The 21,244-nt window shown below is 42.4% G+C and overlaps 3 protein-coding genes across 3 annotated transcripts; all 3 read left to right on the top strand.

Moving 5' to 3' along the window:
* Positions 1 to 1,264: 1,264 nt before the first annotated feature.
* Positions 1,265 to 5,601, top strand: rbm46 (RNA binding motif protein 46). Its single transcript, XM_076288413.1, has 5 exons — positions 1,265 to 1,409; positions 1,601 to 1,938; positions 2,755 to 2,884; positions 4,221 to 5,078; positions 5,405 to 5,601. Exons 1-5 carry the CDS (start codon positions 1,265 to 1,267, stop codon positions 5,599 to 5,601), a joined length of 1,668 nt encoding a protein of 555 aa, XP_076144528.1.
* Positions 5,602 to 7,663: 2,062 nt separating this feature from the next.
* On the top strand, positions 7,664 to 12,116 carry LOC143128137 (palmitoyltransferase ZDHHC3). The gene is made up of 9 exons (XM_076289805.1): positions 7,664 to 7,795; positions 8,164 to 8,252; positions 8,812 to 8,885; positions 9,065 to 9,177; positions 9,346 to 9,407; positions 9,731 to 9,857; positions 10,280 to 10,352; positions 10,610 to 10,754; positions 11,468 to 12,116. Exons 1-9 carry the CDS (start codon positions 7,671 to 7,673, stop codon positions 11,557 to 11,559), a joined length of 900 nt encoding a protein of 299 aa, XP_076145920.1. The 5' UTR covers positions 7,664 to 7,670; the 3' UTR covers positions 11,560 to 12,116.
* A 2,199-nt stretch (positions 12,117 to 14,315) lies between these two features.
* pip4p1b (phosphatidylinositol-4,5-bisphosphate 4-phosphatase 1b) lies at positions 14,316 to 20,063 on the top strand. Its single transcript, XM_076289478.1, has 7 exons — positions 14,316 to 14,526; positions 15,192 to 15,367; positions 16,342 to 16,448; positions 16,964 to 17,069; positions 17,483 to 17,535; positions 17,654 to 17,744; positions 18,672 to 20,063. The coding sequence occupies exons 1-7, from the start codon at positions 14,424 to 14,426 to the stop codon at positions 18,813 to 18,815; spliced, it is 780 nt and encodes a 259-aa protein (XP_076145593.1). The 5' UTR covers positions 14,316 to 14,423; the 3' UTR covers positions 18,816 to 20,063.
* Positions 20,064 to 21,244: the final 1,181 nt, after the last annotated feature.

Here is a 21,244-nt window from a genome sequence, read left to right as displayed (position 1 = left end):
CAAAAACAACTCTCAACTAAATGTTCAGTAAATTTAAGATATTTCAGCCACTTGAGTACTACATTCAACTTATCTATGGAAACAAGCTGGTCATCAACTAAAGTTAGCTTATTTAGCTAAAAGCTATGTAGCTGAATTTACGTAGTTAGCTTGTTAGCTAATGTTAGAGCTGGACAGCGCGTGCAACTAGTCCAATTTACATAAATGAGAGATCAGAGACAGCTCTGGCTTTCAAGGTAGTTGTGGCTTTGGATTGTAATTGAAACCGCAAAATGTTCACTAGCTGATATAGCTGCTAACTATTAGTTAGAACCAATGCACAGACAAGGCCAGTGTTAAACCGTCAGTTGTCATTGCGCTAGCTACCACACCATGTTAATGTTAACTAATGTAACATAAAGGAGGAGAAAAGTTGATGCATCACAATTTAACTTACATTCGTTTTACATTGTGAGAGATCAAATAAGTTACCATGATTGTCCAGTAAACATTGGTAAGTTCTATGTTGACTAATCGATCTTTAAACGAGCCACATTTATATTTCCTATCAAGCTAACAGTTAAACATTACACTTAACAAAGTGACCTAGATAACGTTAACATTGACTGATATTCTCTGAAGTTCCCGCCAAAGCTTCATGAAATCTGGCCAACCAAAAAAGTCCAGCTGCCTTGAAGTAAAACACTGTTTCCACAGTGTTCATGATTGGTATATTATTTCCTAGGCCCTGTAAACCTCAAGAGTCGATGAAAGAGACAGATTTTCGTGCGTGAACCAAGATATATTAAAGCTCTATTTTTAATAAAAAAATCTGTCTCCTGTTTTGGATTAAGGTTAGCTAACATGACATCTCAAACTGTTGCTAGCCTAACGTTAATGGTGACATTAGGTTAAAAAAAAAACTTACCTAACATTATCCAATGCTGTTTCTGATAGGAACAGTTAACAATAGCTAGAAAAGATAATAATTATCTACCTGCAGAATAGAATGTTACTGGTTTATCAACATGTGTTGGAACATTGTTATGGCACTAGGTCCAAAGGTTAGACTCTGGGTTTATATTTTATGTTTAAAAGTATTATTTCCCAGTGCTGATTCTTCTGTAGTCTCCAGCTTGTCAGTGTTGCAGGTTAGGGAAACACATTTCCCTTGAAGTAAACTACCGGTATGTATATGAAGTACCCATAGGTGTTCCCAGGCTCCAGAAACATAATGATACACTTGGGATTTGTTACTACATTAACAGTCAATTAATAAGAAGCCATGGATGACACTAATGGAGACATGGGCGGAGAAGAAAGCCGACTGGAGAGCCCAAATGAAGCAGCCCTTTTAGCCCTGCTGGAGAAGACTGGCTACAGTATGGTTCAGGAGAATGGCCAAAGGAAGTTTGGTGGTCCACCTCCAGGTACAGGGGGCACCATATCGGTAGATGCAACTTATCCCAAACACATTTGAATTAACAAAGAGGAAACACCCTCAGCCAATATTCTTTATAGAGGCCCTACATGTAATTTAAGGGTACTTTCTTAGTTAGCTGAGTTGGGACCCAATTTTGGAACTAATTATTTAATGACTAATTACTGTGTGTGCTTGCAGGTTGGGATGGGCCGCCTCCTCCTCGGGGCTGCGAGGTGTTTGTGGGCAAGATCCCGCGGGACATGTACGAGGATGAGCTGGTGCCAGTGTTTGAGCGTGCTGGACGCATCTATGAGTTCCGCCTGATGATGGAGTTCAGTGGCGAGAACCGCGGCTACGCCTTCGTCATGTACACGACCCGCGAGGCGGCCCTGCGCGCCATCCAGCTGCTCGACAACCACGAGATACGACCTGGCAAGTTCATCGGTGTGTGCGTGAGCCTGGACAACTGCCGCCTGTTCATTGGCTCCATCCCTAAGGACAAACGCAGAGAGGAGATCCAGGAGGAGATGATGAAGGTTAGCACCATCTGCATCAACACCATTAGCCTCATGTGTATAATCGTTTTCTAGTACAACTGTTCTAGCATAATTGTGTCCTAATGCTGCAGTAACTGTTGTTGAGCATAGTAATAGTGTAGTTCAAAGTTATACCATTCCTTAAGAAGTCTGCCTTTTTTGCGTTTTTGAGATGTGCAACAGTTGGTGTTTGATACTAACAGTAAATCTCCAGTCAGGCCTCCTTGGCCTCCTCAGGTGTAAATGTAAATGTTAGTTTTCATCTACCCAATCAGAGACATCATTTAATGGCATGGCTGTCACGTCCCAGTCTAGGGGTTCTATGGGACATGAGCAAATGATAGGAGACGGCCAAAAACTACTGCGGAGCATCAATGCAAAAATATTTATTTACAAAAATATAAGAAAAGGTATTATAGAACAAAAACTAAGGCTGCAACAAAAGTCCAAAACGAAAGGCCTCGAACACAGGCCCAGGCAATCCCCAGCCTTTTCCCAGACACTCCGAGAGCAGGCAGGAGCGACAGAGACAGAACTGCTGGAACACGTGGCTTGCGCTAAGCAGCGTAGCGGGGCATAGCAGCAGCAACCCCAACCAAAATCCCGAGCCCCTGGATGACGTCAGCCGGCACCTTTTATAGGCCGGCCCAGCAATTAAGCCCCCTGCTGGACTGTCTGAAACAACAAAACATATACACAAGACAGACCAAAGCAAACAAGCCCTGATAAAACGTACAGGGACGTAACAATGGCATACCGTTTGTTTTTTAGTGGCTGCTTTAATTTAATAATGTGTATTTCTGTGTTTGACGGCAGGTGACTGACGGAGTTGTGGATGTGATCGTTTACCCCAGTGCCACTGACAAGACGAAGAATCGTGGCTTCGCCTTCGTGGAGTACGAGTCCCACAAGGCTGCAGCCATGGCCCGCAGGAAACTCATACCAGGTATACGTACATAGTACATATAAACTAAAATGTCTTCCCTTGGGGTTAGAATAGCCAGTTCTGGAATGAAAGTATGCTTTGAGCAGAGTTAATGCTATGAATGGTATGCCACAAAATACCTCACATTTATTTAGTTAACCCACGTGTCTTAATCAAACAATAAATAAATGTATGAATCTAAGACTCAAGTTGGAGGGTAGATATTGCTTTTTATTCAGCCCAGTTAACTTGGGACATTTCAGAAGTACTCTTCAAACAAAGACAAAAATCACTTTTGTATTAATTCTGTGATGAGTTTGCTAAAGCCTTCCACTGAGACAGTTGACTGCGCTCCTGTGGTCCAGTTTTTAAGAGTTGTGGTTGCTGGCACATCCAGATGCCTGACACCAAGTACTGGTTGGGGCTTCCTGCTCTCTGCACAGGATTTTTCCACCTTTGCTAAGCCCACACAGCCTTCACTGAAAACATACACACCCGTGTCTTTGTGAGCACAAGAAAAAAAGGTTAAATGCATATTTGAGTTTGTTGTTGCTGTTGAATTTGATAATTTATATTTGAAATTGATATTGGACGATAATGGCATACTTTTAAAAGTATGGAAGGTTTCAAACGGCGTCTAGGGTTTGCTGAGATGGAGTGGTGGTGGTGGTGATGTGGTCTCTGGTGGGATGATGTAAGTTTTTCCCGTTCAGCAATGAATAGGCACTCTTTGCCAGTCATGTGACCCCATCTTTAGACCAGACCTGGCTTGTTACAGGCTTACTGTGTGTGTGTGTGTGTGTGTGTGTGTGTGTGTGTGTGTGTGTGTCTGTCTGTCTGTCTGTCTTGTGTGTAAGCTATGTGTGTGTGTGTGTGTTTCCTTTTTACTCTTGAGTCGCTGTGACGTGAATGCTGTGAAAAGTGGTCATTAAGAAAAGCTCCTTTGTGCGCTCAGTTGAGCTCCGGGAAAGGAGGTGAGCGAGAGTGATCCCAGACCAGTGTGGGCCTCTGCTCCACACAGCTCATTAGTACAGACTGGCTTAATGGCAGTAAAGTAAAATATAGAATATCTCTGAACAGCTTCATTAAAATAAAGACATGGATGGTGTGTTTACTTTGTCAGTTAGGTCTTTGCTTCCAGAAGATGCAATTGCACGTTTTGTATTGCTTAAATACACATATACAGCTGAAAACAGTGCTTTTAAATGTATCTTTTATGGGGTTTTTTAAGGATCATTATTCATAAATGTTCATAAAATAAGTCTGTGGTACATTAAAGGTCACATTGACAGGAACTGTAAACCAGTACGTGTATAAACTATTATGTGTGTTGTGTGCTGTGTGTGTGTGTCCTCAGGAACATTTCAGCTGTGGGGTCACACCATTCAGGTGGACTGGGCAGAGCCAGAGCGCGATGTGGACGAGGAGACCATGCAGCGGGTGCGCGTGCTCTACGTGCGCAACCTGATGCTGCACACCACCGAGGAGACGCTGCGCGCCGAGTTCTCGCGCCTGAAGCCCGGCGCCGTCGAGCGCATCAAGAAGCTCACGGACTACGCCTTCGTGCACTTCCATTCTCGCGAGGACGCCGTCGCCGCCATGCACACGTCCAATGGTGCCATCGTCGATGGATCCCCAATCGAGGTCACACTCGCCAAGCCCGTCAGCAAGGACGGCGGACGGCGCTTGAACGCCCGCGGCGGCTGTGGCGGTGGTGCGCTCACCAGCATGCCAGTGCCCGGCCCTTACGGCGACACCAATGCCTACGTCTTCCAGGGCAAGCCGGAGGACCTCGCCAGCATGGCAGCTGTCACGGCGAGTATGGGGGGCCTGAAGCTGATCACCAACGGCGGCGGGACCAACTCGGGGCGTCCCCTTGGCCTGCCGTCGCGCCTGGGCAGCCCGTGCCTGCTGGACGTGGAACGCTGCGTGTTCCCGTTTCACCCGGGAGCCAGCCTGGTGCCCGTGGGCCTGCAGGCGCTGAAGCCCGGGCAGCTGAGCTCAGCCGTCAGCCTGCTGGAGTACCACTGCCTGAAGAACGGCTGGGCGCCCCCCGAGTACTACCTCTACTCCACGGTGGCCCAGGAGGGCAAGATGCTGCTTGTGTACAAGGTGGTGATTGGGAGCACGCGCAGCAGCTTCATGCCCGACAAGGTGTGCACCGTACTGGAGGACGCCAAGGAGCTAGCCGCGCAGCACGCACTCTGGAGCCTGGGTGAGACATGCGCACACACACACACGCGCACACACACACACACACACACACACACACACACACACACACACACACTTTTCCACTTTTCATATATATACACATTAAGATACACCATGCTCACAGAACCCAGCTGATGTATGATGCATGATGAATTCACAGGTAATCACTGGTAACAAACACACAGCCACACACATGCATGCACATTGATTCTAACACACTCATTCGTACAGTTCAGAAAACCTGTATGTGTGTGAGAGTTTTTGCTAATGCTTGTGTGTTATATTTATATACATCTCATGGAACCTGTGTGTGTGTGTGTGTAACAGATTGCCCCTTCCTGGGACAGGGCTCTCCTGGCAGCCTGTCCCCACCAGCTCCTTCCTCCTCCCCCGGTCTGCTCTCCTTCGGCTGCCGGCCTGTGCCGTACCCCAGTTACCCTCTGGCGCCCCTGTCCCCTCCCCTGCCCCTCAACGGCGCACCAGGCCAGAGGATCTACCTGCCCAGCCAGGGGCCCTTCTACTGACCCCCCGCAGCCGGCTATCAGCCACTCGCCTGTCCTGTTTAAGATGTCATGCATCACTGGCCACTCACCTGTCCTGTGTAATGTCATGCATCTCTGTCAGGACAGTGAGTTTTGTAGACAGGGGAGTTTGGTGAGAGGAGTGATGGTGTTGTATTTACTGCATTTGATTGGGGAGTTCTACAGGTTCTGTCTTTTCTGGGGTGTGTGTGGGTGAGGGAAGGGGGGTTTGGCATGGATCAATTTGGTGATCAACTGCCATTTTTTGTTACCAGGGATAGTTAGTATGTAAATGTTATGATTGAATTTCGTTGTTCTTATCTTTGCTACTTGTATTTTAACTTTCGCAGTGAAAGACACTGTTGTTGTGATACATATATATATATATATATATATATATATATATATAGAGAGAGAGAGAGAGAGAGGCCTATTATATATACTTTCATTAGTTTTACATTGTGTAAATACAGGTTATTATGATAACATTGCAATATTTTATTTATTTTTATACAATTAACTTTCATTGCGTTTTATTGTAAGGGCCTCAGTAACACAGCACCACTGTGAATCTTGGACCTATGCTTGTTGCCCTTGGCAATAATGAAAATATAAAATATTTTCTATATTATTATAATATTTGGTTATTTTGAAAATTTATTTCAAACCCACAGTATTTTATTTAGCAGATTTTGTATTTTTTGTTTTTTTTTATGTCAATATATTATGGTTTAACCTAGAAAATGTGCCTATTTAAATTTGATAGAACCTTTGCAATGTTATTTAACAGATATGTATTAATGTCTACCCATTGTGAGGTCCTTAAAATATATTTTTAGTAATTAAAAGTATTTATTTATTGAAGTGCACAATTTGTGCACATCAGTGAAACATCTAAACAACATAAGTAAAAATCACGTCAATATTTCCAAAATTAGCAATGTGGTAATAGAAAAATATTGGTGAATACTTCATATATTTAACTATAATAATATACTTTTATCAGTGCAGTTCACATTTCAAAATTGATACAGTATTGATATAATTAGATACCATTGGAATGTCCAGTTTTTCAAATCAGACAAATACGTTTTTTATTTTGTTTATCTAATTTGTGTTGGCTTTGTTATTTGTAATAGGTCTCCTGCAATGTTTCAGTGTCATGAATTTTGTCATTTCCAGATGTATTGTATGTATGTGATAAGGTAAGGGGCAGATATTTCTGCTACAAAGAAAAACAGTGTCTTTACTATGGCATCTCAACTATCCAAATGTTTTGCATTTTTTCATTTAACCCAGTTTGCCCACAGTTCTGTCTTCATTAGTAGTAGTAACTATAACTTATACGGATTTTGTTCAGTTATTTTTTTTGTCTCTTAAGTTACACCGTTCTGATTTATGTCTTCTGTTACAGTCAGTAGGATGTCAGAGTTGAACTGTTTGCTCGGAGCTTTTTAATTTTTTTGATCATGTTGATTGAATAAATAAATTGATTGATGGACTGTTTTGAGCTTTGTGTGCGTGTGTTTGTATGTGTGCAAGAAAAACTTTTTTGTAAAATTAAGACATAATGCTTACTCAGCATTGTGGAAATTTGAATGAATTCCTTTGTATTGTTTTAATTCCTTTTTAATTAGCGGTGCCCTGTAGAGGACACATTGCAAAAGTAAGTGTTTGGAATTACAGCATTATAACGTTTGCACACCAGACCTACAATAATAGTGTGATTCTGAAGATCTTAGTGACGCGTTTCCTTTTATTTTTAGCAATATATTGTGTATTTTCTTGCCTAACCATGAGCTGTTTACTGGCCAAAAATTGCATTGCTACGGTCCAGTGAGTATTTCTGATACACCAAAACTGAAAAATGCATCTGTGTAGACTAGAATCTCAACAGTTGCTTGCTCAAAAATAGAAATTTTACCAAAAGCGATTACAAAACAGACGGATGAGAGTTTCTTATGTAACAACTGGTAAGATTAGAAAGACTGGTGTAGTAGGTTTCCAAAATAGCTTGACAAACGTCACGACTATCCTCCGACGTGACGTCACCCGGAAGACGGGATCCAAAAATGGCTTCTATTCGCTGTCGGCGAGACCCGTGTGGATTCATTTGTTTATTATTGACATATTTTAGCGTCTTCTATGCCGATTATGTGGTTATTCAATATGTGCTCATCCCTGCTTACTCCGGAAGGTAGGTGTTATTGAATCGTATGAAGACACCGTAAGGCATCAGGGTTTTGTGGTGAGGATCTGCTAGCTACCACTATCTCTGAGCGATGTTCTGATAACATATTGTTGATAGTGGCGTCTGTCTGTGACGACTACCAACCAATGTGCCACGAATAGTATATTATGCTATGTAGCCTAGTCGACTTAAAGCCTAAGTGCAGCTTTATTCTGAGGTGATAAAACGAACTATAACACGATAAGATAAAATGAGATCATTGTAGCTCTGTTTTGATGCTGATGTGTGTAAGAGAGATGGTGAGCTGCTTGGTAGCTCGTGTACATGACAGACATATATCAGACTACATCTCTCCCCCTCTCTGTCTTCCCCAGTGTGTGGTGCACGCTGCACGGTGCAGTGTTTAATGTAATATTACTGCTGCTACTTGCATGTCACTCCAAGGCTGTGTTCTCAGATCCAGGTAAGTTTGTATCCAACAGTGTATAGCTATGAAACATTGTACATTACATTTACTTAAATACTTTAACATCATCACCTAAACATCAGTCCAAGTCTATCCATTTTAGTTTTATTACCATCCTGGAGCTTAGACCTTTCAGAACTTTCAACCTACTCTGATAATAACTAGGATGTTGTGTAGCTTGTACGTATGGGGACATTGTTACTCCACAGGATGAGAGAAAGTGGTCAAGCTCTATAGAGAAGGTTACTACACTGTAACACTATAGCAAAACAAAAATGGTGACAAAGAGTAATGCACAACACTATGTCTGGGAGAATTATCGTTGTGATGATTACGTTTAAAGGACATCTGCAAAAGAAAAACACTGTCTTGGGTTAAACGACATCTTGAGGGATATCAAAAAGAACAACAGCATGTCAACATGTTGGCACTACATTGTCACAGTCAGAGAACATATCCAAAGTATATGAGCATACATGAGTACATACAAAGTACATTAACATGTTTGTGTTTTTCTCCACGTCTGTATTTCATTCCCTTTATGCTGTATGAGCAGGTATGGTGCCTCTGCCTGAGACGGCCATTGACTTCTCTGACCTGAGATCACAATCCAGTCGCATGAATGAGAGGGTATGTTTTTCTCTCTGTCTCTCTCTTTCTCTCTCTCTCTCTCTCTCTCTCTCTCTCTCTCTCTCTCTCTCTCTCTCTCTCTCTCTCTGTTTTAGGTGTATTAATTATTTGTATGGTTTATAACGGTGTGTAATGTAACATGTAATATTAATATTAACGTTTTGGTGTGTGTGTCATAGGGTTGTGAGGGATGGACAGTGTGCAGCAGATGTGAAACATATCGGCCACCTCGGGCACACCACTGCAAGGTCTGTCAACGTTGTATCAGACGCATGGACCACCACTGTCCCTGGTAAGTCAAGTATTACACACACACACACACATACACACACACACACACAAACACACACACACATCCCTGTCCAATACCAATAGCGTGTGTGGTCAATACACACTCTTAGCCGCACAGTAGATTTCTGTATTGTGCTCTGTCTGAGTTCTTTTGTTTGTTTGTTTTTAGGATAAACAATTGTGTTGGAGAGCTCAACCAGAAATATTTCATCCAGTTTCTCTTCTACACGGGTAGGTGTGGCACTATTGTTCTTGTTGCTAGACATTCCATTGCTATGTGTATAATAACTATATACATTATTATATACAGTACATACAGGATATACATTAAGTAAACCTCCCTCTCAACGACTTGAAAGACGTGCTTAAGCGGCGGGGTGGGTGGGGTATCTCCAGGCTGATTTTCTTGTTTTTTGAAGGTCTGCTTCCTTCTCTCTCCCTCTCCCCTCTCTCTTTCTGTCTTTCATTCTCTCCCTCTCTCTTTCTTTCTCTCTCTCCCTCTCTCTCTCTCTCTCTCTCTCCCCCTGCATGCCTCTTGTGCTGACCTGTGCTAGGCATGGCCAGCCTGTACTCCTTGGTACTGGTGGTGTCAGCGTGGGTGTGGAGGATCCGCAGTGAGCGGGAGGAAGACGGAGAGAAGGACAAAGAAGGGGAAGAGTCGCCCAGCAAACACCTCATAGTGTGAGTAACAGAGAGACAGACATGACAGAGCTGATCCATAGCAAACACCTCATAGTGTGAGTGACAGAGAGACAGACATGACAGAGCTGACCCATAGGAAATACAGGCCTTCTTAAAAAAAGAAAGTAATACTCTATCAAGCAAAATACACATTCATTAGAGCTTTGTATTTTTTAAATCACATTGACGGTGTATCTTGAAGGTTTGAGTGACAGTATCATGGTTTATCTTGGGTTTTATGGTCTGTGGTAGATATGTAAGGATATTTACAGGTGTTACTATGTCACCATGTCACCTGGACCATATAATATCTCATCACTTCTGGTTTCATGGTTTTACAGCCACAGTAAAAGTCTACTCCTTTCTATAATTCTTCATGCATTTATACCCCCCCCCCCCCTTTCTCTCTCTCACCCATGCAGGGCTCACTATATTATTCTTCTGGTGGAGTCCATTCTCTTTGGTGTGTTTGTAATGGTCATATTTTACGATCAGGTGAGTGAAGTGCTGCATTGCTGCTCTGTGATCAGTTAATTTTCATACTGTGCAGTCAGAGCTCATAGCCAAGCACAGTCACTAACGCCACACTAATGCTGCTGCCATGCTAGTGATTTACGTTGTCCTCCATTAAGTTGATTGAATTAGATTGGTTGCATCACTTCATCCATCTCCCTTTTCTCCTTTTTGTCTCGTGCCAACCCCCTCTCTCTCTCTCCCTCTGTCTCTCCCTCCACTTTTCTTTGCCTGTGCAGCTAGTGTCCATAATAACAGACGAGACGCCCATTGAGCAGATGAAGAACAAGCTCATGAAGGACAGAGCCAACGGCGCCCCTCCGACACACAACACACACACGCGGAAGCCCAAACTAGCGCTGCTCCGAGAGGTCTTTGGAAGAGGTGAGGGAGGGAGAATGTGGGGCAAGATGTCTCATTTGTTACAGATGTGTGTGTGTGTGTGTGTGTGTGTGTGTGTGTGTGTGTGTGTGTGTGTGTGTGTGTCTTACATAGATCATTACAGCACATACAAAAGATTTATACACAGTCCAAGTTACAGTTGCCATTTCAGATCTAGAATTGTTTAACATGCAGTAAAGCTCCATATCAAATCACTAGATGTGACTTCAGAAGCCAGTCAGACAGTTTCCTCTTGTCGTTTGATGGCATTTGCTCTTGGTTTTTATACTGTCGATCAGCTGTTCCAGTTTGTCCCAAGGCAGACAAAATGTCCTGAGGTAAATGGGGCCTGTGTGTTCAGTGTACTGACCATAGGCTGGGCAGAGTCTTCCTCTTGACAATGTTGTCTGGAATACTTTGTCACAGTTCTGTGTTTGACCTTTACAATGAAAGCAAAGAGCGAGACGGAATGGAATTGGTCTCGGTGTCCTGTTGCACTCTTTGTGTTGTGAACCGTTTAGGTCTCCTTCTTTGTGTGTGTGTGTGTGTGTGTGTGTGTGTGTGTGTGTGTGTGTGTGTGTGTGTGTGTGTGTGTGTGTGTGTGTGTGTGTGTGTGTGTGTGTGTGTGTGTGTGTGTGTGTGTGTGTGTGTGTGTGTGTGTGTGTGTGTGTGTTTTGAAGATGATGGAGAATCTAATAGCTGATTGTTTGTTGCAGGGTCTGTGCTTTGTTGGCTGTTACCACTCCACTCTGCCCCTCCTTCCGTCGGAGGAATCAGTTATTCGGCTCTTCCTGACTACGATGTGTGACACACACACACACAAATAACTGGAGCTGGAAGTGAAGTATTTCTGCACACAAACAATCACATCTTTCTTTCTTTCTTTCTCTCTCTCTCTCTCTCTCTCTCTCTCTCTCTCTCTCTCACTCTCTCTCACTCACACTCACACACACACACACAGATAAAAACACTGAACTGGAAGTGAAGTATTTCTACAAGTCTTTGTTTCTGAAAAAAGGAATTTTACCTTGTGTTATGCTTGTTCTTTTGTCTTAACTGGACATGAGGATCCCTTACATTATGTGTTCATTTTGAGGATACATGCCCCAGCAGTGTCTGGTTGCTAACTTAATTTTAAACTTTTTTATTCTTAATTTAAGAAGGAAAAAAAAAACAGATATTGTTGTTACTGTTTGCTGTTTGTGGACAGCTGAAGGAATGTTTGCAGCCTTGTACATACATGGCCGAAATGAATCATGTTTCATGATGATCATGTTTACATTTATGTATATTGTATTTTATTGGTCGAACTGTGTGTCTCTCTATGCTGCTCTTGATAATGTGAAAATAAAAAAAACGATTTTCATGAAATTTCTCATACTATCCTTTTTTATTACATGTGTGTGTTCCAAAACAATTCATTTGGGATGAATAAAGTCTATCTATCTAGCTAGCAGGGATAGTGATGCAGCTTCCACTAGGGGATACGCGAGATTAAAAGGGCAATGTCGGAAAGGTGTGGAAAATGATTTGTTTTTTTTAATTTTTATCTTAAGCCTATGTTTTCTTTGTTCTCTGTGTTTCATAACATTGTTCTCCACACTGTTTTTTTAGTGTGAGGGCTCATAGACCAGTTGCACATTTTGATTTAGTTATCATGTAAGGGCGGTTAATTAAACATGATGCTTGGAAAGCATCAATAGAATGTGTTAACGTTTTTATGTGTCGGATGGTGGGGGTACGCAAGCCGAGGATTGTTGTGGTATGCGGGAATAAAAGTTTGGGAACCGCTGTGTTATGGCATTGCCAATTTCTGGAACATTTCCTACTTGGCCAGATGGTGGCGCTATGCTAGGCATGTGAATAACATGTCAATATCACAATAATGATATCCAATATTTTGTAAAGCTTCAGACCATTCATTCAAAGCATAGAAAATGTCTGTCACATTTCCTGCTTGGCCAGATGGTGGTGCTATGCTATGCATGTGAATTACACATGTGAATATCATCACAATCATGATATCCAATATTTTGTAAAGTTTCAGATCAATCCATCAAAGCATTGAACATTTTTGGCACATTTCCTGCTTGGCCAGATGGTGGCGCTATGCTAGGCATGTGAATTACACATGTGAATATCATGACGTATTTATATGATCATAATAATGATATATTTTGTAAAGTTTCAGGCATTGTCAATTTCTGGCACATTTCCTGCTTGGCCAGGTGGTGGCACTATGCCAGGCAGGCCCATTGGGTATCTGGATATCATCGTAATCATATTATCTATTAACCTGAGAAGTTTCAGACCATTCATTAAATGCACTGTGACTTTATATTTCCTGTTCATGTGGCGGGATATTAAAATCATAACAATTCATTATTTCACTATTTTAACATATTACGACATATCAAAAATCCCTTCACAATTTAACAGCAACATCTTGCCATCATGTTTGCCAAATTTCACATGAATCTGACACTCTAGGAGGAGTACGTAGGTTAAAATTGACCATGTGTCCAAATGCACAAAATCCCAATTACCTCACTTCCTGTTGGGCGTGGCTAATGCAATGTACAAAAGTTGTTTGTCTTTGGGAGCCCCACACACCTACCACATTTGGTGTGTTTAGCTGAAACTATATGTCGACCACGAAGCTCAATTACATAAGGGGGCGCTATGGAGTCCGTGGGCCACACCCGGGGCCAAAGCCTGAGTAGCGAGCGCTATGACTGACTTGTGTACCAAATTTCCTGCATATTTGACCATGGGAACCACTTCAAAAACGGCCAAGTCACATCCTAAAAAAAGTGAAGAAGAAGAATCCTTACAAAAACAATAGGGCTTCGCATCTTGGTGCGCAAGGCACTGCACCATCGGTGCTCGGGCCCTAATAGCTATTGATCGGTCTTATCTGTAATGCCATGTCCTATTCCAGTGTTTTTCAACCACTGTGCCGGGGCACACTAGTGTGCCGTGAGAGATCATCAGGTGTGCCGCAGAAAATTACCCAAATGTCACTCTCGGTCCAGAAAAGCAACTGTTGCATCAAAGAATGTATAACCACATGCTCTCATTGATTGTACGATTGCACTATTTGTGGTATGCAGGCATTGTACAACGGGGGCCCCATATCCAGTATTGACAGAATCATCACATATCCAGTTCATAACAACAATTAAATTAGATATAGTCACCTACAAATGAAACAGAGGGCGCTTGTTTTAGTGAGCAGGTCTTGTATAGAAGCCATAATAAAGGCCATATCTGTGTATTATTTGAAATTTTAGGCTATGGTATGTTTATTTTTTCTTCACACAGGATGTTAGTGTGCCGTGGGACATTTTAAGTGTCAAAAGTGTGCCGTGGCACAAAAAAGGTTGAAAAACACTGTCCTAATCCATTGTGAACAGCCTACTGAACACTCACACTAAGCTGCTGGCAGATGTGTGCACGACGCCACCCCGTGTTCAAGCAAGGGGATGCAACCTGTCACGTGGTGTTGTTATTATTTCCCTGCACTTCCTGGAATGCGCGGACATGTGATCATGTGATGCTTCCTTATGTTTCGCTGCCGTTCAACGCAGAGCATCTTGGTCATTACTGTGTCATTATACACCATTTAATACCTTTTCGCTGTTACCTCCGTTCCTGGCTGTGTTCAATGGAATGGCGGACAGCGAACGATCTCCGCTGCTGGCAGATACTCGAGATGAAGCAAACGGGTTGTCTGCAGGAGATGGCCAGTATGGAGTTCTGACTAAACCTCAAAGTGAGTGAATGCTGTAAAATTAGGGCAACTATGACAAGCCACGGCCTCTACCCAAACTATATATATATTAATTCTTGCTTAGCATGTAGAGTTTTTAATTCAGTAGCTTCTTATGATACCCCACCGTCACTCGAAAAATGCGTGATTTTACATTAGCTGTAACCTAATTATCCTTCTGGTTGAAAACATCTACAGCTAGCCTATCCTAAGTGCTTCCAGGTTACGCCATACATGCGCTTGGTAACCTACATTTGTTTTCAGTGTTGAGTATACACTACAATATAACTACTCGAAAAAGGTAATCTTAGGAAATAGTAAAGACCAAGTCCTCTGACAGGTCTGTTTTTTTTATAGCCTACACTTACCAGTGTTCAGCTGATGATACACAAGCATACATCCCCATTGTTGTTGTTTGGGTGCATTCCAATTGATATTGTGCATCAGATTTTATTCTGAAGTAGGCTACTTTAATCACCAGACGGCAAATTAGCAAAGTCATCCAGTCATGCAGAACACATGCAGCCAGTTATGTGGTTGCCCTGTAATATTGCTCAAAAAGTTGCCTGATGTCGCCACAGGGAGAAGGGCAGTTGCTGTGTGATAAGTGCTCACTGAATTTCTGGGATTTATCTCTCTCTCTCTCCCTCTCTCTCCCTCTCTCTCAGGTCTTCCTTCGTTTTCCAGTGCTTCCCAGGAGGCGCCTCCTCCCTACTCCCCTCTGGGTTCTCCGGACAGCAGCAGTGCCCCGGTCATCAGCTGCAGGGTGTGCCAGAGCCTCATCAGTGTAGAGGGGAAGACCCATCAGCATGTGGTCAAATGTGGAGTCTGCAATGAGGCTACAGTAAGTACATGCACATAGACTACCACCCCCCCCCCCCTTACTTTATGACAGTAAACTACATATTTTTGGCATGTGGACAAAACAAGGCATCTGAGGACATAATCCTCGGCTTTTGGAAACACTGATCAACATTTTTTCACTGTTTTCGAAAATGTTGTCGAACAAAGTAATTGATTTATTGAGGATATAATTAACAGATTAATCAACTATGAAAGTAATTGTTAGTTGTGCTAACACATATACACATAAATATCATAAAAATGTTCAATATGTTCGGCTAAGCAGATTATAGTGACGTTACACAAAACTAGAAATTGTGGTTGCAGTTGGTTACACACAACCAAGAGGAAAGAGGAATGGAAATCTCCCGCTCAATGTAGTCTCAGAAATAACCATTCACATTACAACTGTGACAAATAAAAGGGTATTTGGATTAAGTGTGGGTGTGAATGGTTGGAGGACTATCTCGCTTTGATTTTGATTCCTTACCACTTCAATCACTGTACAAAGTTAACACTTAACCTGGAGCATTAATCTCAATAGATTAATACTTTTGGGCCATAGTTGTCAAGCGTCTTTGTTAGTGTTGTTTCAGCACTAATGCAAGTCACATGAGTCCAGTAACAACAGTGAGCCTGTAGGTTTTAATTTATCACAAGTAGCTGCTTGATCCAGCCCTGTTTGCGTGGAAATATGTGGTCATTACTAAAATCTGGACCTCATATCCTCTTTATGGCTTGTTCTGCATTGACATACATAGATAATGAAACTAGAACTCTTCCACTGTGAACTGGCAGCTAGCGAAGTGGGTCTATGGGTCTGTTGCCCTGAAGGGTTGTTTTGGTTTTAATATGATCATTCTAAATCTGATGCTTTTGTTCGCAAAATTGGGAACATACAGTATGCATATCAATGAGCAGAAGTTCGGCAGCATTTCTGCTCTTGTTAACTTCCCTCTCTCCCTGTCTGTGCAGCCCATAAAGAACGCTCCCACTGGGAAGAAGTACGTGCGCTGCCCCTGCAACTGCCTCCTCATTTGCAAGGTGACGTCACAGCGGATCGCCTGCCCACGACCGTACTGGTGAGTGGGACTGGGAAGAGGAGCGAGAGGGGGACGCAGCTCCGGATGTCTTGTCCAAAGCCAGAGAAGGAAGTTCCACTTTCAGAACGGTCATGAGGCATGCTCAGTGACTTTTGTGCTGACCAGTGTGAACTGGGTGTAGCCCAGTTGCAAAGCCAAACTAATGAATGAAATGACCTGGCTTATTGTATGCAATATGTTGCTGCGGTTAGTTCTTGAAAAGAAACTAGAATGAGAGAGTTTGGGTGTACTGTAGGTGTAAGGTTGTATGACATCTTCTTTGGAAAGACATTTACAAGCTTTTTCAAATGTCAGAGAAAGTGTCCAAAAAATAGTTGGATCACCACATCAAGTGTCGTCACCACCTGTATCACAAAGAGAAATCTATTTACCCTGCTGTCCGACTTCCAGTTTACCTGATGACACCTCGTTTGCACGTGTCAATATAGTCATCATGTACTGTAAAAGCACTTTAAATGCATGCTGTGTGTGTGTGTGGTGATTGTGTGTTGCAGTAAGAGGATCATTAACCTGGGGCCGGTGAACTCAGGATCCGTGGCCTCAGAGCCTCAGCCTACTGGAGCGCGCGTCTGCTGCGGACACTGTGCCAACACGTTCCTGGTAAGACACCGCATGCGTCGCCACATTCGGACTTACCGTCCAATCCTGTTAGAGAACAAAAGGTACAGGAGTGCAGCAGGTCAAGCTGCCTTCTTTTTGACTAGCTGTTGGTCAAGTAGCAAGTGGCTGCAAATGGAGTTTGGACTTAATTGACATTGGGGGAGCTGTAGCGCATCGGCAGCGGCGTCCACCCCATGCAGCTCCAGTGTCCACTGGGACCACGGCTCAAGTGTGGCCTGAGGACATTTTCCAAACCCAGGCGCTCCACATCTCTCCTCCTCTTGCTTCCTGTCTGCTACTTACTGTCCTATTAATACAGGCCAGAGAAGCCCAAACATAAAACAGAAGAATAAAAATGGAATATGAAAAAATTAGAGTTAAGTTTTTAATTGGTATGTGAATTTTCTCCTCAGTGGACAGAGTTTACAGACAGGACACTAGCCAGATGCCCACACTGCAGAAAAGTGTAAGTGTACAGCTTTGGTTTAAACACACATGCACACGCACACGCACACTTTCACATTTCACCACTTCTTTTTGTTTCTGTTTCCCTTCCTCTCTGAAATCTTGTTTTTTTTCTCCAGTTCTTCTATTGGTCAGCGTTATCCGCGAAGGCAGAGCTTATGGTGTTTCCTGTTGTGTTTGATCTTCATCATAGCCACAGCAGGCCTAATAGTAAGTGGTGTACAGTCTTGTACCTGTGGGAAACTGGTTTAGGTTCATTTTCATCCCACAGCATGCTGCAAATCATTGCAATGTATCTGTCAGGGTTCCCACGGGTCATGGAATTTCTGGAATGTCATGGAATTTTGGAAAGTCTATTCCAGACATGGAAAGTCAGGGAATTTTATCATTTTGGGGACAAAGTCATGGAATATCAGGGAATTTTGAATTCTGAATTAGTGTATATCTGATTATTAGCTTTACTGCTTGCTTGAGTACTGTAGTTGTGGTTAGCCCAACTTTGTTACCCATTTATTCATCTCTTGCTCTAAAAAAAAGTTACACAATTCTTGAACGCTACACAACCATTCTGAAATCTTGTACCCTTCATTATAAAGTAGGTCATGGAAATGTTGTTTTTTTGTCAGGGAAAGTCATGGAATTTTTACATTTCACTTAGAGTGGGAACCCTGATCTGTGTAGTGGGCTTGCCAGTCCTTGATTGAATTCCCTGCAGCAGTAAACTCATGCAGTTTACATGAATCACATGCAGGGTGGTTTAAAAATGAGCTCCCTCTACAATTACAGCCCATTTAGCAGAACAACCAAAGCGACACAGACTTGCAATGGTGGGTTTTCGATTTTGGGCCTACCAATTGTCAGTTAGTGGTGTTACTGTCACGCTAACAATGAAAGTATTGACAGAAGAAAATTATGGACATGTGGTGTCTGCTAAGAACATTCATAATTTGAAACATTCATAATTTGTTTCTGTCCATATAGTATACATGCACATATAACAGTCCCATTCGAACCCTTTCCCTGGAAATTACTTGAGTAATACTATTTGTACTAGTACAAATACTTTGAATTCTTTCTATTTGTCTAATTCTTCTGTCTATTTTATCCTCATCCTTGTACTTTGTTCCATCCCTCCAGGCGGGCACCTGGGTCCAGACGCAGTCAAACAAGCGGATCTACGCAGCGTGGGCCGTGCTGATTGTGCTGGCGTTGCTGAGCCTGGCCCGGGCCATCTACTGGACCTGTGTGAAGATCAGTGAGCCCCTCCAAAGCTACGCCTGAAGCACAGAGCAAACCAATGATGTTGGAGGCGGGGTGGGGGGGGGGGGGGAGAGGAAAGAGAAGAGTGGACAGGATGGACAGGGGGAACAGTGGGAAGAAGAGAGAGGGAGATAATGAATAGGGAGGAGTGGGTGAAGGGGAGTATGATGGAAAGATGGATGGATGGAGTGGTAGAATAGTCTGATGTGTGGTGCCGTTTGGAACATGAATAGAGGCGGGTGGAGGCAATAAGCTTTTTGTTATGTACATGTTTTAAAATGTAAGTCATGCCGTACCGATCAACTTTTATTCCCTGTGCTGTGTGCTGTGTAGCCTGTCTGTGCCCCCAGCTTCTCCCCAAGCTTCCCCAGGCATGTCCAAGTCGAAGTATTGAAATACTAAAGTCCCCCTCCCTCAGTTCCTTATATAATTCCTAATGGCATTAACACTTACTGTGACATTTCCTGGGAGGTGGGTGGTTTTGTTTTTTTAATGTACAAATGTTTACCGCTCATAATTTACTGACCTAAGCCCAGACCACCTGAACTGGACTCTTTCAGGGCTCTCAGTGTGGATGGCACTGTGGCATTAGCATGCATTCTGCATTCTATAGTTAACTGACAACATGCAGTATGCAGAAGCCATGAGAACGCAGGTGTTGTCTCGTAAACACACCTGTGATGGCGTCAATGAGGAGCCCACTTAGTAAAAACTGTTGATCATGAAATGAGGAAGGTGTGGAGTCAGTTACAGACCAAGCTTTCCTCCTCTTCTCAGCCGTCATGGTCATATCCTGATCATTTAACACTTTGAGTTATTGTGGCTGGTTTTCCCTTTTGATCATCACTGTTGTAATTAAACCATGCAGATATGATCTATGAACTTGTTCAATACATGTAGGTGCAAACTGGAAAAAGTGCTAACAGGTGTTTATTATTCATCTCTGGCTAAATTACAACCCCAACACTACCTTTCTCTCTCTCACACACACACACACACACACACACGCATACACCAAAAATCAATATAAAATCTCAATGATTTGGGGGCATAATTTTAGGGAAATGGCTATCAATGTTTACTTTTCTCCCTCATAAACTAACTTAAGGTCTATTTTTAATCTTTTTTTTTTTCAGGTGTTTAATATTGTTAAATGTAAATGTTGAAATGTACTACAGTTGATGACAACTAATTCATTCCTTTTTTGTCAATATGTTTATTTTTGCATTTTTTGTACATTTATCTGTAATAAATATTTTAACAACAGAATTGCCTTGTCTGTTCATGGTTCTGTTTCATAGTTTTGTATAAAATGTAATTGGGTAATCCTGTGATTTATTGTGAAGTTACAGTAACTATAGAACTAGGTATTGGTTTCAAAGCATAATACGGTATGTAGAAAATGTTTGATGATTGACATCTGAATCAGCACTATGGCCAAAGGTTTTTTATTTTTATTTTAGGCTTTAAATGCCAATTTGTACAAACAAACAAACTTATTCAATGGACCAAATTCAAAGCGAATATGTACAACTGTAATTAGTCTACTCAAAAGTACACAGAAATATCCAGTCTTAGTCCTAGGCTGGTCTGCTCTAAAGGCAAACATGTGTTTAAAGACCAAGTGCTACTGTATCTTATCAATTAAATGATCATAGTGCCTTATGCCTTGTTTGGCCTGATCTGCCCACACGGAACCTATCGCCTATAAACCAGACCTATCAAATAACTGGGGGTATATGGTTTACTGACTGAGCCAGATTAGATAATGAGCTGTGTTGTTACAAAGGTTAACTCAAAGTATGTAGAAACTCTGGAGGAGCCTTATGGATTTGTTTCGCTAAGAGAATGAAGCCCAAGGGCTTCTGTTAGAATGTTTACTACTACTAACACTAACTCTGAGTTAACTTCTCCAGATTAGTCACTAAACCATGTAGAACACCCCACCCAGCAGACCACACCTACCACATAGGGTTGCCACCTGTGTCTGACAAAAATCCTGGACATTTTGACCATCCAATCGACCTTTTTGTTTGTAAGCAACGGCGCCTTTCGCACATCTGTCATAAAAACCGTCATTCTAAGCGACATATGTATAGCTAAAATTAGTAAGAATGACAATTTCTAGTTATTTGTTTAGTTAATTGCTTTATTTAATAGCAGACCTTTATTATTTTGTTATATTTTCAACAGTTTTTAGTTGTGGACACCTGGGGGCAGTATTGAGAAAAAAGGGGGAATACATAATTAGGTTCTGCTTTTTTGCTTATGTGGAATAAACTTTCCTTTCTCTGTCTCTCCTTGACCCACACACTCTCCGTCTTCACCTTACCATTTCTAATGAACCTCCATGGTGCGTGCCCCCACCACCACCACCCATGTTATGCTACGTCATTTATGTAGAGCCAATAAGGCTGTGCATACGTTTATGGACGTAGGCACGCTTCAAT

This window comes from Alosa pseudoharengus, unplaced genomic scaffold (genome assembly GCF_046254945.1).
Source record: "Alosa pseudoharengus isolate Yale_2024_CS ecotype anadromous, Long Island Sound unplaced genomic scaffold, YU_APseudo_1.1 YU_APseudo_1.1_scf_17, whole genome shotgun sequence".
Lineage (NCBI taxonomy): Eukaryota > Metazoa > Chordata > Actinopteri > Clupeiformes > Clupeidae > Alosa > Alosa pseudoharengus.
This window is presented reverse-complemented; position numbering and strand designations above follow the sequence as displayed.

Bases quoted from the DNA above. Each gene is read 5' to 3' on its own strand.
- rbm46 (XM_076288413.1), top strand. From the start codon at position 1,265: ATGGATGACACTAATGGAGACATGGGCGGAGAAGAAAGCCGACTGGAG. The intron at 1,410-1,600 runs GTACAGGGGGCA...GTGTGCTTGCAG, and splicing joins GTTTGGTGGTCCACCTCCAG to GTTGGGATGGGCCGCCTCCT. The intron at 2,885-4,220 runs GTATACGTACAT...GTGTGTCCTCAG, and splicing joins CCGCAGGAAACTCATACCAG to GAACATTTCAGCTGTGGGGT.
- LOC143128137 (XM_076289805.1), top strand. From the start codon at position 7,671: ATGGCTTCTATTCGCTGTCGGCGAGACCCGTGTGGATTCATTTGTTTA. The intron at 10,353-10,609 runs GTGAGTGAAGTG...TTGCCTGTGCAG, and splicing joins TGGTCATATTTTACGATCAG to CTAGTGTCCATAATAACAGA. The intron at 10,755-11,467 runs GTGAGGGAGGGA...TGTTTGTTGCAG, and splicing joins CCGAGAGGTCTTTGGAAGAG to GGTCTGTGCTTTGTTGGCTG.
- pip4p1b (XM_076289478.1), top strand. From the start codon at position 14,424: ATGGCGGACAGCGAACGATCTCCGCTGCTGGCAGATACTCGAGATGAA. The intron at 14,527-15,191 runs GTGAGTGAATGC...CCTCTCTCTCAG, and splicing joins AGTTCTGACTAAACCTCAAA to GTCTTCCTTCGTTTTCCAGT. The intron at 17,745-18,671 runs GTAAGTGGTGTA...CCATCCCTCCAG, and splicing joins TAGCCACAGCAGGCCTAATA to GCGGGCACCTGGGTCCAGAC.